General features: G+C 41.2%; 1 protein-coding gene across 1 annotated transcript; it reads left to right on the top strand.

Annotated features, from left to right (window-relative positions):
• The first annotated feature begins 3,925 nt into the window (after positions 1 to 3,925).
• On the top strand, positions 3,926 to 17,566 carry nfe2l2 (nuclear factor, erythroid 2 like 2). The gene is given in 5 exon segments (NM_001007489.2): positions 3,926 to 4,054; positions 13,709 to 13,981; positions 14,080 to 14,166; positions 14,773 to 14,955; positions 15,509 to 17,566. Coding segments are annotated over 5 exon segments (1,770 nt in total). The 5' UTR covers positions 3,926 to 4,012; the 3' UTR covers positions 16,694 to 17,566.
• Positions 17,567 to 18,863: the final 1,297 nt, after the last annotated feature.

The following is an 18,863-nucleotide window of genomic DNA, read 5'->3' as shown; positions in this document are numbered from 1 at the left end:
CTTTAAGTGCCGTGACAGAGCCTGAGCATTCAAGGAATGCACAAAATTACAGTAAATTCTGAAGCCCGACGCCGCTGCTGCTTCTAGGATCACAATGTACTGTGCAGATCACCAAGCAACAGAGTTTACTGGGTTACAGACATGTCTGCAAGAATGGCAGGGTCAATACGCAGATCACCATATATTTGTATGATTTATTCTTTATTTTTTATACTTTAAAGGACTGTGAAGCCTGAAGCCACATTGGGGGCTTGCTTGCCAGTTTTTTAGGCACCCCCCAATGAGCAAGTTTTAACCTTTAGCCCCAGGCTAGTTTACCTCTACTTTGAAAAATAAACTGCTTTGCTGTGTTTAGCTGGGGAGCTCAGCACCTCTCTTTCTGATATTCTCTGGGCAGGCTTGGGCACTGCCACTTACTAATGAGAGATGGCATTGCCCAGCTCCCTATAGTTAGCGACTACAATATCATGGCTAGAAAGTTGCTTAGGTGTCATGTGTGTCTCCAGCCATTTGTGTAAAGGGTTGATGTTAGGTGGCTCTAATGCCTTAGGTTTAGAGCACACATAAGGTATGGTTTGATCATGTCCCTGCAGCCAAGCATTTATAGTTTTTTATAATCAAACTGGGTTTCATTTATTATTAGGAGCCTTCTTTACAAAGGGCTAGGTGTACTAAGAGCTGCAAAATTGCCTTTTTTAGAACCCCATGCACTAAAGCGTTGTAAGTAGCCCTCTATGCCTTCTACTGTGCTATGCACCCTGTGCACAAGGAACACAGCATATCTCTGTCAAATGCAAGGGAGACCTGTAGATAGTGCCTGCCATAAACAGGTGGAACATATAGGGCATCCTATTGGCTTGCATGCTCTGGAACTGGTCAGATTAAGGGTTCTGAGTGATCTGCAAGCAGTGCTGCATATATAAAGGGGCACCAGTCTTTTGCGGAACAAGGAGCAAATGCAGTAAGATTTTGCAACTTGCCCCAATTTTGTAAATTTGCCCAAAAAAGTTACATACAGTAAATGAGCTGACCTCACTCTCAAGTTGCCAGTTGCATCAGTTTATGTGTTGTTTTAAAACTGAACAATTAAACCTATAAGTGTCATAACATGGAACACAGGCCCTACTTGTACTTGGATAACTTTAATAGACACTTGCAACAATGAATGCTCTGCTTATGCCAGTTGTTATACTGTAAGTTCTCTCATCCAATCTCATCCACTTTTCTCTTAGTGACTGGCCAGGCACATTTGAAAAATACACGCAGAACTATTCCCTTTTTATTACAGAGCTTTGGGTACATTATGCTGTTTGCCTTCTTTTTCTGCAAGCAGAAGCAATTTCCTTGTTTTTCTCTGCAGTCCCGCCTTCACTTTGTGTTTTACAGACCCAAGAAGCAGGCAGCATCAATATAAATAACTTCCATATGTGACAATAAAGCTATTTCTATTCTAGAATCTGGGCCCTTTTACCGTGAATTTCTTTCATTGGAAGTTATTTTGTTTGTTATTTTGCGGCAGAAGCTTACATGGTTGGTCACATCTGAAAATACTTTCCAGTATTAGACTTTCTGTAAATGAGGCTATCATGCTCTGTGCCCTCTAAAATGGCTGACCTGATGGGCCTTTTGGTCATTACAGTTCTGCTAAGCTGTAGCCAGGTAGTTCAGCTTTAAATAAAATGCAGACCATGACACGCTAAGAAAATTTGCCATTGGTCTTTCTTTTTTTATTCTTTGCGGTTTCTGAAGTATTGACATGGTTTGCTGTGCAGCTGTCAGGCTTGTTACCTTAGCAACCAATAAACAGTTTGGAGATCATATTAGAAAATAAATAGAGGCGCTTAATAGGAATATAACCAGTAGATAATACCGGTAATAATACAGGACAAATAAAATTGAAGCAACACAGTTGATTTGTGTTTTGTAGTTGCTGGGTTTAATTACCCCCTTGCTTCCTCCTGAGATGAGAGGAGGAAGGGGAGCAATATGGCTATGCTGAGTGGGTGGATGGAATGTCCCTAAAACATTTACAGGTGGTCTTGTTGATGCTGTAGAATATTTTTTTATTTCCATGCAGTCCTTTCTTTTTTTCTGTGTTTGTAAGATGAGGGTACCTAGACCAAATGCCCTTTTTTATGTCATACCTAAAACCAGACCTGTTCCATTTTTATTCCATTATTATGAGATATAATTAACAGTGATGTCATTGTTTATAGTATATATCATTACAAATGTTACACTGTTTCAGACTATCAGTGTTTGGAAAGAAAATATTTTAAAACTGAGATTATATGAACTCTCTCTTATGCATACATAGTTCTACAAAAAGAAGGGGCTATTGGCTTTTATTAATGTACTGGTGCATGTGTTAAGATATGTCACCTATAAGGGGAAGAACCCATGGAGCGAGTTAGTTGCCCGAAATAGATCTCTGCTATCGTGGGCAACTAACTGCTCCAAAAAGGCTTTCCATCGGCAACAGTCGCGGTAGGGTCGGACAGGGGGTTGCAGGGCCCACCGAGGCTTCTGCCTCGGGGGCCCCTGCACTCCCCAATGGCCCCCGCCGCAGCTTTTCAACCCCCCGCCGGCCCTCTCCCCTGAGAGCGGCTAATTTAAACTTACAGTCAGGGGAGGCGGGAGGGAGACCAGCGGCACAATGGGTTTTTTCCCGGTGTCCCAGTCCGACCCTGGTCGCTGGTGAAAAGCCCTTCACATTGCTTTGGTAATCCAAAGTCACGCAAAATTTCCTCCTCCTCCCATCATGGGCAACTAACTCACTCTGTGGGTTTCTACTCTAAGGGCAGTGGCTCACAGGGAAATTTGTCGCCCGCGAGAAATCTTCGCTATTGCGGGAGACTCCCCGACAATATAAATCACTGGTGGGATGGCATATGCATCACTTCGGTTGCCTGAAGTTGCCTCACAAGGAAACTTTGGAAAACCAAAGCAACTTGTAAGCCATCCCATCAGCGATTTACATTCTTGCCGGTAGGATGGCATGTTGGTATTAGTCTCCCGCAATGGCGAAGATTTATCTCGGGCAACTAATCTCCCTGTGTGCCACTGCCCTAAAGGCAAAGACACATCAAGCTACCTAGTAGTAGCTACTTGTTAAGGGCTCTGGGACACGGGGAGATTAGTCGCCTGCGACAAAATCTCCCGTGTCTCGGGCGACTAATCTCCCCAGATTGCCATTTCGGCAAATCGCCTGCGCAGCGTGTGCCATCCCACCGGCGACTTACATTTTCGCTGGTGGGATGGCAATCCGGGGAGATTAGTCGCCCGAGACAGGGGAGATTTGTCGCGTGCGACTAATCTCCCTGTGTGCCAGAGCCCTAAGGCTACTAAATGCCAGAAAATACCCTGCCATAGACTATACTGAGAACTGCCTGCGCTAAAACACACGTAGACAGTAATTAGTAAATCATCAGAATTGTCTGTTTTTGTAGCAGTGACAAGTTGCTGCTACTAGTAACTCTGTGTGTCTTCACCCTTAGAACATACGTTGTCACATGACATAACTAGCCACCTTACTCCTAGGTACAGATTAGAATCTTGGACTCATTTGCCTGGGCTAGTTCTAAAAACAAACGGCCTAATATAAAAAAATATATATATATCTTCCCGTGTAAAGTGCCGCGAATAACCGAGAATCTACCTTTCACTCCTAACAGTAAGTGCTTATTTAAAACTATTTTCCACAGAGCGTGCAACTTTTGACGAGTATTGAAGGGTTAATGTCAGGAGGGGGATGGGCATAGTCTCACCTCCTCAGTCTCATTGCGTAAGCAGGTGGGCGTGGTGTGACCGTATCCGAATTCCTATTGGCTGGGAGGCGCTGCCAGTCCCTCACTACGTGTTGGCCCTTGTGGTTTCCCGTCATTCTAAGACGGGACGGGCTAGAGTCAGTGGCAAGGGTACAATCCGGAGGGGCTCCTAGGAAATATCGAGCACGGAGTATTACAGTAATCTCGTTACGGAGGAGATACCGGCCTGGGGCAAGGGGGCCAGCATGATGGAGATCGAGATGCCCCTGCCACTGCAGTCACAACAGGTGGGCAAGAGGTCCCGGGGGGCGGTGGTCTGTATATGACGTGTGTATGACGTGAGCAGTCATTAGAAACGAGGAAATGGCAGAATCATACGCGGGGATGGTTGTATGGTGTAGGGCGGAAAGGATATCTGCTGTGGAAAAGTAATAAAGTCCTATTATACTTTCGCCTGAGTCGCTTCCGCAACTGCTTGCATTCCATCCACAGACCAAGGCTGCACATCCCTCATTGATGTGAACCCCAGAATTCTTTTCAGAGGGGGCTCCACTTGTCTTATTCCGGCAAAAATCCAAAAAGTAGGAAAAAAGCTTCAGCAGATTTACTGCAAACCATTTATTGTGGGTTATTCCGGCCCTGCTCACACTGTACCTGGGAGCGTCTGAAGTTCAAGCTGTAAAGTACTTTACTGTGGGCTTAATGGTGCTGTGAGCAGCGCCCCCTATCTGTCAGTGCAGCTGCCCCTCCTCCCACCGGATGACTGCTCATGTGATCACTGCATCACTTGATCTCTCCAGAAGGACAGTCCTATTCCCCAATATGGGGACTGGTTGGATGTACCTGACAGAGCTGATAACCTGCTTCTATGGCACAAGGGAAAATGGATGGTAAAATAGTGCAGAAATGAGTTGATATTCATAAGATAGAGGGGTTAATAGGCAAGCAAGAGGTTACTGAGCAAAGGTTTGGGTTGGAAATAAAGAGGCATACAAATAAGTTGCAGAGGTGGGGTCAGATAATAAGGGGAAGGAACAAACCGTGAGAAAAAGCTGAAAAATGGAGTGTTATTTCAGTACAGAGAGATTAGTGATAGGACCTTGTCCATTAGGGATCGTGATTAATGGCCGGATAGTGTGTTAGATCTTGGTGGCCATGACAGTAAAAGCCATGTACTAATGTAGAGTGCTTATTGCATGTTTAAGTACTGAATGAACATGATAGGCTAAGCTATTTCTTGCATGTGGCTGCTGCAGAACAGCTTTGTTTCACCTGTTATTAATAGCTTTAAGTGGCCTACTCATTACTAACATGGCCTTAACATCGTATTGTACAGCGCTGCGGAATATGTTGGCGCTTTATAAATAAATGTTAATAACATCGGACTGGCTGACCTAGCACTCTTTCATCATGCCTGCCCATTACTGCTGTATACCACAAAGGTTAAAAGGAGATACAGGTATCGGACCCCTTATCCGGAAACCCGTTATCCAGAAAGCTCCGAATTACGGAATGCCCATCTCCCATAGACTCCATTTTAATCAAATAATTCAGAATTTTAAAACTCATTTCCTTTTTCTATGTAGAAATAAAACAGAACCTTGTAATTGATTCCAACTAAGATATAATTAATCCTTATTGGATGCAAAACAATCCTATTTGGTTTAATGTTTTATTGATTTTTTAGTAGACTTAAGGTATTGAGTTTCAAATTACGGAAAGACCCCTTATCCGGAATACCCTTGGTCCCGAGCATTCTGGATAATGGGTCCTATGCCTGTACTAGAAACTGCAGTTCATCAGTATATGCATGGTGTCTGTGCCTTTTATACAGTGTTTATGGTTTTTGCCCCATTGCACACTTTAATGGGTTTAGTGCTGTGTGCCAGGCTGCTGAGAATAGCAAATGTGGAATTTTGCTTTTTGAGAAACAATTAGTGCCATTTAAATTCCTATTTCAGATCCTAGACCGAAATAGTCAAGCCTGAATAGATATTCTATGATTAGCAGAACTTGGGGCCTTTTTTTGTGTTTTTGCAGTAATTGCACATCCAGCACAGACCAAATTAGTTGACTGTCTCTAGTGGTATCCTGTCAGACCCCTGTTTCCATTGGCCCTTGGAATATAGTCACCCTCCTCACTGCTTTCTGCTTGGCTTCCTTCTGTTCTCTCTCCCAGTTCCACTCCCTGTGTTATACAATTAGTCTGCCCAGAGTTTGCTTGCTCTCTCTGACAACTGAATGTGCACAATCACCCAGGGGATCCCTAGGGGGTTTCAATATGTACAGGAGATAGGCCAAAACTCCTCTTTATGGTCTGTTTTGAAACTTAAAAATATACAGAACTAGGATCTGTTTTAAATTTTTTTTTATAAACCATAAGTTTAATGTGAGAAATCATCATTTATTTGCCAACAATTTGTGCATGTAGTAGATTTATTTTTTATATGAACACCATCTTATCAGTGTAATTGTTTCACCTTGTTAAACTGAACCCTTTATCATTAAGTTAATATAGGAGTGCCCTTTGAGTTGCGTCATTAATAAAATTTACAGTTTACCGAACGTGGGCTCAGTGTAAATACTAGAATAATAATTGACTTTATTAATATGTGACCATTTTTGCAGCACAGCATAAAAACTTGCCTACAGCAGAGCCTTACAGCCTTAACCTTTAATGTGAATATTTAAAATAAGGCCAGGATGAGTCAGTTTCACAGGTCTGTGATTACTGCAGAATTCCAGGTAGAGTTGAAAAGAAATCCTAATTATTGCAGTTAGAGTTGCCTCTGTTTCCAGAGAAAGGGAAAAAAATGCCTTTTTTTTTTTTTTTTAGCTTTTACTAACTACTTCAGTATTAAGCATCTTCTTCTTATTATTCATTTACTGGTAGGCTGATAAATGCTGGGCAGGTAAGAACAGTGTTTGAAGTAATTCAAAACACTGATTGGCTATGTTAAAGCTCAAATGGTCAATGTTATTGTATGGTTTGCACACACTTTAACATTAAGGACATACAGACACTTTTTCAGAGGTGAATAAGTTGCTGCAGTGCATGCTGGAAGTTCTCCGCCATGTTCTGTCAGTCATAAGGAAGTCACACTTACTTTCATGTGCCTTTAAGCATAACGACCCCACAAGGCAGATAATCTCAATAGATGTTCATGAGAGTTTAGTTTGGCAGTGCATGTTGCATTGGGAGAAGAACTGAAGACTCTACACTTCATGGTGTGCTAATCATTTGGCCTATAAATAGTTGGGCAAAGGGCACCGCATGGTTGGCTACTGCATTGTGTGGGCTCCCAGTAACATAAATAGAAAATGGGTGACAGTGCTGGTCATGGTGCATTTCAACCCATATATCCTTTAGGGAGTATTATCACCATTTTAATACTGGACAAATCTTTCCTCCACTGAGCCCTTAGTACACAAGCATAAAATCACATATGGTACCACCCATCTTTATTTTACAATACCCCCCCAAAAAAAGTTTCCATTTAATTTCTTTTACGTATTCTGTAAAGTATGGTGGCATAGCTAATTATGTGCAAAAAACATTGTGTGGGAATTTGTGATTGCAGGAGCTGCCATATTGTCTTGCTTTTAAGACAAAAAAAGAAACACTGTGCCTGCCTTGACTATATGGCAGCCCACAACTATGCAAAGAACAAATGCTTGTGAACATTATTAAGCTGTGTTCTACTGATTCTTATGGCACTAAATGGTAAACAGTTCCTAAGAAATGTATACGTTGCCTATTGGTTGGAATGTGGCATTGGCCCTTTGGGTTAAGGGACTGCGGTTTAAAGGTGGCCATACACAGGCCGGATGTAGCTGCCGATATCGGTCCCTTGGACCGATTCGGAAGCTTGTCGACCCGTGTAGGGGAAACAACGACTGGCCTGCCTGACTGAAACGTTACCTGAAATCGGGCAGATATCGATCGGGCAGGTTAAAAAATTCAGTCGGATCGGGGACCGTATCAGCTTGTTGATGCGGTCCCCGAACCGACTGCGCCTATTCCAGTCGCTATTATTCGAATTATAAAACCAAATTTGTTATAAAACTGAATTAGCCTAAATTCCCCCGATATCACCCACCCCTAGGTGGGGATATCGGTAGAAGATCTGCTTGCTTGGCGACCGGATCTTTACGTGTATGGCCAGCTTAAGTGTTTTACTAACAAACACATTACCAAGTGACAGTAATAACCACATGGAAAGTCCCATTTCATAAGGCTCTAACAAGAAGTACTTGATTTACTGGCCCAACAAGAGTGTTTCATGTCTACTCTAGCCACCTACCTTGTTATTTCCCTCAGCCCACATTTATTGGCATTATTAGTTGGAAATAGAGACAGCACCGTGGCTAATTGAGCTAGCCATCCATACTGTACATTGTGTCGTTGGGAAGCGAGCGCTGGATGTCGGCAGTCCCCTTGAAGGATCTCTCTTCCTGTGCGTGTGAACTCTCCTGCTCTCAGTGCACAGCGGGGAGCTTGTTGGATGGGCTGAGTAGCTTGCGCAACCGGCACTCTCCTTCCCTTTCACTCCCCCTGCCAAGGGCAGCCTTCTATTTCTCATCTGCTCAGTAGAGCCACAGTGCTGCCAGCATAATGCAATATTCCCGTATGAGTGTGCCTATGCACAGAGAGCTGGAGTCGAACCGGGTCAGTGTCTCCTGACCCTTATGCAGGAGATAGTAAAACAGGACCATAAGGAATGAATTATAAAACTACTTAAATTTATTTTCCTATCATTTATGTATATCAAGGCATGGTTTGATCCCCAGGCTAGAAACATGGAATAAAAGTAATTGACCAGGGTTAAAGGGACAGTTAACTTTTATTTTGTTTGTTTTCCGACTCTTTCTAGCTTTCAGTTAATCTGGGTGGCCAAAAACTTGCAATATAGCACTGAGGCTATAATTTTATTGTTGCATTTGATTACATATGTATCTTTTCAGGCTCAATCCTATTTATAATCCAAAATATCATTCTAACCCCTGTCTTGTTGTTGGATAAATTGGAATCTAGACACCAAAATGAAGAGCAGTTGCACTAAATTGGGGGATCGTATTGATACTATTTAATAAAGGTTGCATGCAAACATGCTCCTTGCACTTGCACATAGTTGTAATGAGTGCCTTTGCACCTGTCCTGTGTTCTCCTTCTTGCATTGTGTGTAAGTGGGCTTATTGGGGCTTTCCCTGCCTCTGATGTGCCGGTAATTACAGACTTTTCATAGCTTATGGAATTTTGTAGAAAAAAAACTCCACTCTGGGGGGGGGGGTGAAAATGGCACTTGGCAACCTGAAAACTGCACTTTGCACATTGGACTGCATTCCTTTTCTCCAAAACACAGGGGAATCTTGTGTCTACCTGGGGCCCTTAAAGGGGTTGTTCACCTTCAATGCCCATTCTTATAAAACCACCAACAATGTTCTCGGCGTGCCAGAAAATTCATTTTCCATAAACAAAGTAAAAAGGCTACTGTAAAAGCTTCTTTTTATACCTGGTAAATCAGTCCTTCTTCTGTCTCTCTACTGAAAGGATGGGAGTGGCCTATTTTGAACCTGGCACACTGAGAACTTCCTATATTACATTATCACGTCCAGACTTTGCCCTCACTTTTTGCGTCTAACCAATTGCATAAATTGAAAGGTAATTGGTTAATTTCTCCCTTGCAACGGCATATGCAAACAGACTCTGCATAACACAAATGTAACATACTGTTATATTAGATCTCCAGCATTCTGTCACAGGCTTAGGAAGCAATGTCAGACTGACAGGAGACACAGCCAATAGGAGTTAAGTCTGCATGACATCACATAAGGAAGTAAAAAAACAACTGTAGTGTTTATAGGGGTCACTAACCCCCCCCCCCATCCCCAAGCACTGGGCCTGTGCAGGAGTTAAGGATTATGTGTTATTTTCAGAAGATGGAGAATTTTCTTCCTCTCTATCCATGTTAGAAATGTGTTGTGTGTGTGTGTGTGTGTGTGTGTGTGTGTGTGAATATATACGTGTATACACAAAGCCAGAGCAGGAAGCACAATACATTTTCCCCACCTAACATCCAGACAATTTTAGAATCCCATCAGTTGCTTTAAAAGGAAACTGAACCTGCTTTCTCCATTAGCTTTACCTTCCATGTATTACACAGAATGTAGAAAATGACACCATTGTCTGTTGTGTAAAAGAAAACACCCTTTTGTTCATACATATTTTCATTTTACCATGAATGTGTAGGCGTTACCATTGGTGTATGCAAACTTGGGCCAACCAGTTAGCCTGAGGAAGTTGCTGTACTGTTCATTCGCATCAAGTGGTCCGATATGTGAAGTGTCAGGCAGTACATACCCTTACATTGCTGTGTTATGTTAGAATGTGGATGCGCCCTGCTTTGTATTTTCAGACTCATTTACAAAGGAGCACGTTTAATGTTGCCTCGTTCAAATGACTTTTGTGAAACCCAATATGAGTTGTGTGGGGATGTACAGTAACTTGCCCGTTAACTATTGAGGTGCTTTGGTATGTCTGGTCATACAGCCTGCTAGCAGTATTGTGTGGGTTAGTATTATAAAAGTCCTCCTCCAATAAAGTGTCAATAAAGTATCGCAATAAAGAAGCTTTTCCTGTATAAAGACATTGATGATTAATGCTGGTTGATAAATAATTAACAGTCCAGATAGGCAACTTTATTCTGCTCATGAAATGTGTAATACGTGGGCAGCCTGCTATGTCGGTTACTCTTGTCAGTTTTATTTCTACATATAACTACAATTGAAAGCAGCACTAGTGTCCCCTTCTGCACTGCCAGTTCTGTCTCTAGAAACGTGTAAAAAAAAAAAAAGTCAGCTTTGTATGCTCCTTCATAGGTTTGTTAGTAGGCAGTCTTGTGCTACATTGTTTTAAAAGTCAAAACCACCAGAGCAGAGAATAGCAAGGTACAAACAGATACTGCTTTTAAGAGGTAAGACACACAGAGATACTAGTAGCAGCTACTTGTCACGCCTACTAAAATAGACAATGCTGATCATTTACTGATAATTGTCTCTACGTGTGTTTTAGCAGAGGCAATGGTATGGTATGGCAGGGTATTTCTGGTATTTAGTAGAAGTGAAAATATAGCTGCTACTAAGTAGCTCTGTGTGTCTTCCCCAAGCACACAGTTATTTTTCCAAATAGTTTTAAAACCATTGAGCATTTAGAATAATGGTACAATGGAAAGTTGCTTATAATTCTTCATTTCATTAGGCAAATTGTGATTTTTTGGGGGTTTAAATTCTCTTTAAACAAAACCTGCGTAGGTCCATGAATATAATGTCTATGAAAACAATGGATAATACTAACATATGGACTTTAACGTTCTGATCATTGGTTCAGCCATACCCATCTTGTCTGTTAAACTCTTGCTATGTGCTAAAGTGCTTGTAATCTGTATCTTTTCATTTGTATTTACCAGCCTATCTTGTTACAGGAGGAATAAACTAGATTGAAAGAGCCAGTGTTAGTATTGGGTTTCCAACCAACCCTCCTATTATATTCCTCCACTTGCTTTTGTATTTGGCCCATGATGTAATCTCTCCCAAGTCACATCAATGCATATGGTTTACACCTTTCTTCATTGAAAACTATATCCTATAAACTGTTGGGTTAACAATAATAACGCATTTTGACTGCCGCAGTGCCCAGGAGAAAAACAAAGTGCTTGGTATGGATGTGTCACCACTACCAATGTATTCCTAACATGCCATGGCACACAAACCACTGCTCTACAACCCTCATCTGTGAGGATTTCCCATACTTGTTGCCTGAGCACAGTGGTGGTCAAAATGCCCTGTATGCTGGTCATGTGCTGCGAAATTGCTAGACCAGGTATTTACCTGCTGTGGCCGCCAACTCACAAGGTCAGTTACGGATTGTTAGGCTCCCAGGCTAGTGATTACATCATAATGGAGACCGATTGAAAGAAAACTGTTAACATGCTGATTTTCTAGATAAATTGCTAAATTGATAGATAATCTGGCTGATTTTCAGAGAGGTCAGGAAGGATATTAGGAGGCCATTAAGCTGCCAATTAGGTCTAGAGGAGCATAGTTTTGAGCTTTTAATGACTCATGCACTACTTTACTTGTGTCCACTTCAGAAAACTGAGCACAAGCAGCTGCTGAACATGCTTGTGTGGTGGAATCCACAGTAGAAGAGAGTGGAGGTCATCAAGTGGTTGGTTACTGGCCAATAATAAATGAGCCCTACTAGTGTATAAATGTGCATTGTTTTTCTGGGTAGGTTGCTGCCTAGATGTCGTATTGTGAGTTTGGTAATGAGCTTCTTGCAACCAAAATGTAGTCCAAATTCTCTCTCTGTGGTATTGACAGAAGGTTTCAGCACTGCTGTATTTGGTAATGGCCAATTGATGGTGCCCAGAGCTCGACACAATGGGGGGACGATGGCCAAAGGTGACAGCTTGTTGGTTCATGTAGAGACACATTAGGGCTACACGGTTTCAGCACACTTTTAGGATATTGATTATAGATCAATTCTTTTCCAGGGGTGCAAATTAAAAGGGAGAGATAACACTGGTACATGCCTGTTGGACGACATAATGCAGTAGCATCAGGGCTGTAATCTTAAAGCAGTTATCAATACTTTAGGAGCTGTGGCTCCTCTTCAGTTTCTCATCTGTTGATGCACAGTGCCCTGGCAGATATGCATTGGCAGATGACATTTTCAAACCTGCCTGCTTGATGAACAGACTGATATCCAGTAGTGATGGGCGAAATGCATTTCACCATTGGCGGATTGTTTCGCAAAACGGATGAAAACATTCGCCGGGGAAAAATTTGCAGAGCGTCCAAAAATTGTCGCCTGCGACAAAAGTATAGCCGCGGGCGACAATAGAATAGCCGCGGTGACAATTTTTTTTTTACGTGCAACATTTCCGCCGTTTTGCAAATTTTTCGGCGAAGCGAAATGGGACAGATTCGCCTACATTTACCTAAAATAGGCTGTGAAGATATTTCTAAGCGAAAATTGGATATTTAAAACATAGGAAAAATCATGGTTGTTCCCTAATATTTAGATATAGACCAGTGTTTTTCACAGGTTCAAGCATCCCTTGTCTCCTTACTAAGATACAGATTTATGAACACATTGTCATCCTGCCATGGTTCCTAAGTCTAAAATATTAATTTGGTTCCTCAGGCTGGGCTTCCAGGAAAATGTAGAACAAGAAACAATTTACTTCCAAATCTTTTTTTTTTTTTTTTAAGCCCCATTTCCTCCACTCACTGCCTCAGGCCCCCTAACTGGTTTCATCCCCATGGTTTAGAACTAGTGCTACCATCAAAGCATGTCTGTGTCTATACTTAAACCTTTTAGATGTTCAGTTAGATTCCTGCATACTTCTAGGCAAACCCTATAGCAGTATTGTTTTTATCCATTTTATATCTTTTACTTTTCTAGATGTGGATTCCTGAATTAAGCCCCATTAGTAGAGAATTAGTACGTTTTTTTACATCCAGGGTTGTCAGTTAATTATATACCTTGTCAACTGTATGCTTATTAATGCCAAAGTCCTGGAAACATTAGCTTTTAGGGGGTTGATGGCATTTGGAGAGCAACAACTTTGACAATTCCCGACCAAGGCATTTCCAAAGAATTCAACATTGCTCCATCATTACTAGCATATAGCTGGAGATTAGGTCTGCTCCCATGGGTGTGAATGTTCATGTGAACCTGGCAGTGTCACAACTTCCCATGAGAAGGTAATGTTCACCTGCCTCTTGAAAGATTACCACATCAGCTTAATCCAAGCCCAGTTGAAGATGTAACCTACCACTATCAGTCGTGTTGGATTTCATAGCTGCTTCATGGGGTTGAACAATTATCCAAAAAGTATCAGGACATTAAACCCCATGTATTTGACTTCTTCTAGGATATGGATCTGATTGATATTCTTTGGAAGCAAGACATTGACCTCGGTGTTAGCCGTGAGGTTTTCGACTATAACCAAAGACAGAAGGAAAATGAATTGGAGAAACAGAAGAAGCTTGAAAAGGAGCGGCAAGAGCAGCTGCAGAAGGAACGGGAAAAAGCACTCTACGCCCAACTGCAATTAGATGAGGAGACAGGGGAATTCATCCCAATCCAACAGGCTGCACCTATTGAGACTGCAGCAGTCACGCAGGAGCTTGCCAGTTCCATTGAGGTAATTAGCCCAGATCTTGTTTATGAAAGAAACATGTGACATAGGGAATTCACATACAATAATGTGGCATCTTTCTTTTTTTTTTTTTGTTCCTATAGGTCAAACCCAGTTTGGTACATGATTTATCCTTTGATGAATGCTTGAAGATTTTGGGTGAAACATTCCAGTTAGGACCAGCTAATGAGGTAAATCACAGTGGTTTAAACCTTGGACTCTCAGTTATTAAAGTAAAACACCTTTCCATGTGAGACCCAGAGCCAGAACAGGAATAAAAGCCTTTAAAGGACCTGTCACCCACACATAAAAAGCTGTATAATAAAAGTCCTTTAAAAATTAAACATGAAACCCAAATTCTTTCTTTTAATTAAATCTGTTATAAAATAAGGCATAGAGGCGGGGCAGACAATATATGATTGTTAGCTCCGATTTTTAATTACAGTTACTTTAACTTTCCATTCAGCGCTTCCTAGATATCACCTTAAATGGCGAATGCAAAAGTTTTTGGGGTGATACAAAGCTTGCCTTAATAACAGTGTTCACAAAATGGCGCTGGCCTGCTTGCTGTGACTGTAAATTCTAAGACTGAAGGGGAAAAAAATTAAATAATTTATATAGTATAAGTAAACAGAAATGACAGCAGAGGAGCTATCTAGCTTACTAGCCATACCCTTTAATTTGAAAAACAGCACCTAGGCTACTCCTAGCCAAAAACTCCACATTTAGAGCCCAAGGCCATCCAGTTTCTTTTGTTAAACCTGCATTTTCAGTTAATGTATGTATATCTGTTTTAGGAATCCTCTTTGGCATACCAGACACTAGAACCCAGTGATCCTATTGAAACAAACCAGACCTTCCTCCAGTCTGAACCAAATCCGGTACCAGCTGGCACGCTGAGCAGCATACCTGCGGAAGGAGAGATTATGCATGAAATGAATCAGGCTTGGGAGGAGTTATTGTCTATTCCTGAGTTACAGGTAACATCACTATATATGCTATGTATATAACTACTTTGTAGTATACTTATTGCATGTAATGAATGGTTGGCCTGATTAAATGAGAGAATGAATTTGTATTGCATTCTTCTGTGCCTCCATGAAGAGAGATAAACGATTGGGTTGGTGGTTTAAAAACATCTTATAATCAACTTTTAATTTTATGTGTTATATAATGAGTCTATAATAGTCTGATCTTTTGGCTCCCATAACCTGATTATTTTATAGGCATATGGAGCCCTGTTGGAAGAAGACCACATCAGCTTGGTCCTTGTGTAAAGTTTCTAACCAGCCTCTTGGGCTTGTTACTATTTTTTAATGAAAACCCCTACTGCAGTGTACTCTGTGTTGGGTACAATGAAGGGGTGTAAAGTGCTCTTCCTATTGGCTAGAATGTGGGGGACCTAGGCAGCTACAAATATTAGATAACCAAATAAGCAATTAAAGACAATTGACCCTTTTCACCCAGCCTGTGTATCTAAATAAGTATACCCGAATTTTCTTGACTAAAACACTGTTTCTTTTCTTCTAACAGTGCCTTAACAATGAGATTGAAAACATGGTGGACCTAAGCATGTATACAAACCAAGAATCCATCACAATGACAGAGACTCCAGACACTTACAGCTTCCTTAGTCCCCTGTCCACTATTGAAAAACCACATGAAAGCAGCACTGTTTTCTCCAGTGATCTTGTGGATACGTTCACTAGTAGTCTACCATCAGTAAACACAAATACAGCCTTTAATGTTGAGTCATTCTGCGATGATATATTTACACTTGACCCAAAAGTGACCAATGTTGTGCCTTTAACAGACAATTCAGGCCAGTTGCTGAATGAGCTTTTGAATGATAACGTTGATATTACAGACTTGTCATTATGTAAAGCTTTTAATGGGAACAACCAACCAGAATTCAATGATTCTGATTCTGGTGTTTCTGTCAATGCCAGTCCATGTGCAACATCACCTTCCCAGTCCATGAGTGGTTCCGTCTATGGTGAGCCTCATCATAGCTACAGTGATTCAGACATGGAAGATATGGACAGCACTCCAGAGACTGCACAGCAAAAACCTCCAGACAATTTTACTGCAGCATTTACTGAGGACACATACTTCACTCTTTCGCCTTTTGTCTCGCATGACACAGATCCCTTTGATATAGAAGCTCACACCCCTTCGGCAAAAGAGATACCTGCTAGCCCAGGCTATAGCAAGGCTCCGTTTGCCAAGGACAAGTATTTAAGCCGCCAAGAAGCTCGTTTCACCAGAGACGAGCAAAGAGCAAAGGTTCTCAACATACCATTCTCTGTCGATAAAATAGTTAACCTTCCAGTGGACAACTTTAATGAGTTGATGTCCAAGTATCAGTTTAACGAGGCCCAGCTTGCCCTCATAAGAGATATAAGGAGGCGGGGCAAAAATAAAGTAGCTGCTCAGAATTGTCGGAAGAGGAAGATGGACAACATAGTGGAATTGGAGACTGATCTGGACAAGCTTAAGTATGAAAAAGAGAAATTACTTGCTGAACGAGGAGAGTACAACAACAGCCTTAGTCAACTGAAGAAGAAGCTTGGCGCCCTGTACATGGAGGTCTTTAATAAGCTGCAAGACGAGAATGGGCAACCATACTCCCCTCATGAATACTCCCTCCAGCAGACAAAGGAGGGAAATATTTTCCTTGTTCCAAAAACCAAGAAAGTTAGCATAAAGAAGGAATAGCAAATATATTATAACATTTTTATTGTTTATTCTGGGATGGAATCCCAGTGTTTGGCCTAAGGTGGATGACTGGGATGCGTTAAAGAAGTAGCTCACCAGAACTAGTCTTTGTACTGTAGCACTTAAACCGGGGCAGGGGTTAAAAAAAATACAAATTAGTCTTATGCAGTTAATAGTTAACTAATTAGTCCAGCTGAAACCTAATTAAACATTTGGAGTGTTTCAGTCTGCACCCTAACAAGGAGTGCTTAGGTAAAACTGGTATGTTTAACAGAGTTATATAGCATATTCAGATGTGTGCTTTCGACAACATTTCCAATATACCGGACTTAAACTGATTAGTATTTTCTGCAAAATCCGGCCTCGTTGTGGCTTGCGAGACAGATGGGCATTACCGGATGCGACTTCTGCAGGATCAGTCATTTTTATTTTCGTTATTAAATATTGTTTCCGTATATCTTGCACTTATTTTTTTTTTTTTGGTTTCAGTAGTCAGAAATCTGAAAATATTTGGTATACAGAAATATATCAGGCAACAGACATCTCATGTAAAATCTGCAGTCTTTTATAGAACATCCTATATTTCCTTATTGCGACACTGTCTTTCTAAATAACTGTAAATAGTGCAATACATCATATTTATGTATATATATAATTCCTATTTTATTTGCTAAGAAACGTACCAAAAATAAATTTAGTACACTAAATATCATTTGTGGCAAATCATGTTTGTAACTGCTGATTCTTTTATAGAGAGCTTTATTTCTTTTTACTTTTTTTTTAATTTTGAATTTTTGGTTTTTTTTCCCTTTTAAATTCTGTTTTCATTTAGCAAGACAGATGACAGTTAATAAAGCATAAAATACCATCTTTCATGCTGATTCTGTGATTGATTTTGTATTTCAAAGAAACACAGTTGGTTGCTAATTCTGTTTTATAATGTAACATTTTTCTATACTATAAAGGTGTAAAGACATAATAGGTAGGGCTTATTTACATTTTGGCATGTTTTCCAATTAATTGTGCAGACTAAAAGGTGGCCATACATGGGTTTATACTGTTACTGATTCAGTCCTTTCAGACCGAGTTGGCAGCTTATTGGTCCATGTATGGGGCCCTCTGACAGACCTTTCTGACCGATATCTGGCTAAAAATCTGGTTTAAAGGTGCCCATACACAGGCTGCATGGTACGGTATTCTCTGTTCAGGATATTAGGATACCGTACAATTAATTATACACTCGTTTGGCCATTTTTCTGTTGAGACCTAAATGATCAAAACAGCAGATAATAAAGAAGAGTTGTGGTTCCTCTTGTCTTCATTTTGGCCCACTGATAGGACAGAATATCCTCAATGCACCAAGATCACAGGATTAACTCTTCAAATGGCCCCTCTGACTTGACATATTTTCCCTGGATGGTCAGGTAGTCAAAATCAACTATTCTGCCCAACCAAATATGTGCAGGGCTGCCTTAAACTGAGTTTGCAGCTACTTAAAATGAATGGTTTCTTTTTATTATTTATTTTATGGAGGCAAGGGTAATCATAAAGGCATTATGGCTTGTTTTATGTCTAGTTAGTGCTTGGGTGATTCTCACCGGGAGCAAGCAGTATCGGACAGGACCACACCACGTGACTTATACGGGTGAGCCATAGTTATGAAGTTAGGTGGAAAAAAGACACGTCCATCAAGTTCAACCTTATATGCCAATATATAACCTGCCTAACTGCTAATTGATCCAGTGGAAAGCAAAAAAAAAAAATCCTTCCTGACTCCAAGAGGGCAATCAGACCAGTCCCTGGATCAACTTGTACTAAGAGCTATCTCCCATACCCCTGTATTCCCTCACTTGTACTGAGAGCTATCTCCCATACCCCTGTATTCCCTCACTTGTACTGAGAGCTATCTCCCCTACCCCTGCATTCCCTCACTTGTACTGAGAGCTATCTCCCATACCCCTGTATTCCCTCACTTGTACTGAGAGCTATCTCCCATAACCCTGTATTCCCTCACTTGTACTGAGAGCTATCTCCCATAACCCTGTATTCCCTCACTTGTACTGAGAGCTATCTCCCCTACCCCTGTATTCCCTCACTTGTACTGAGAGTTATCTCCCCTACCCCTGTATTCCCTCACTTGTACTGAGAGCTATCTCCCATACCCCTGTAT

The sequence above is a fragment of the Xenopus tropicalis genome, chromosome 9 (genome assembly GCF_000004195.4).
Source record: "Xenopus tropicalis strain Nigerian chromosome 9, UCB_Xtro_10.0, whole genome shotgun sequence".
In the NCBI taxonomy this organism is placed as follows: Eukaryota; Metazoa; Chordata; class Amphibia; order Anura; family Pipidae; genus Xenopus; species Xenopus tropicalis.
The sequence above is the reverse complement of the archived record's forward strand: the minus strand, read 5'-3'. Positions and strand labels throughout refer to the sequence as shown.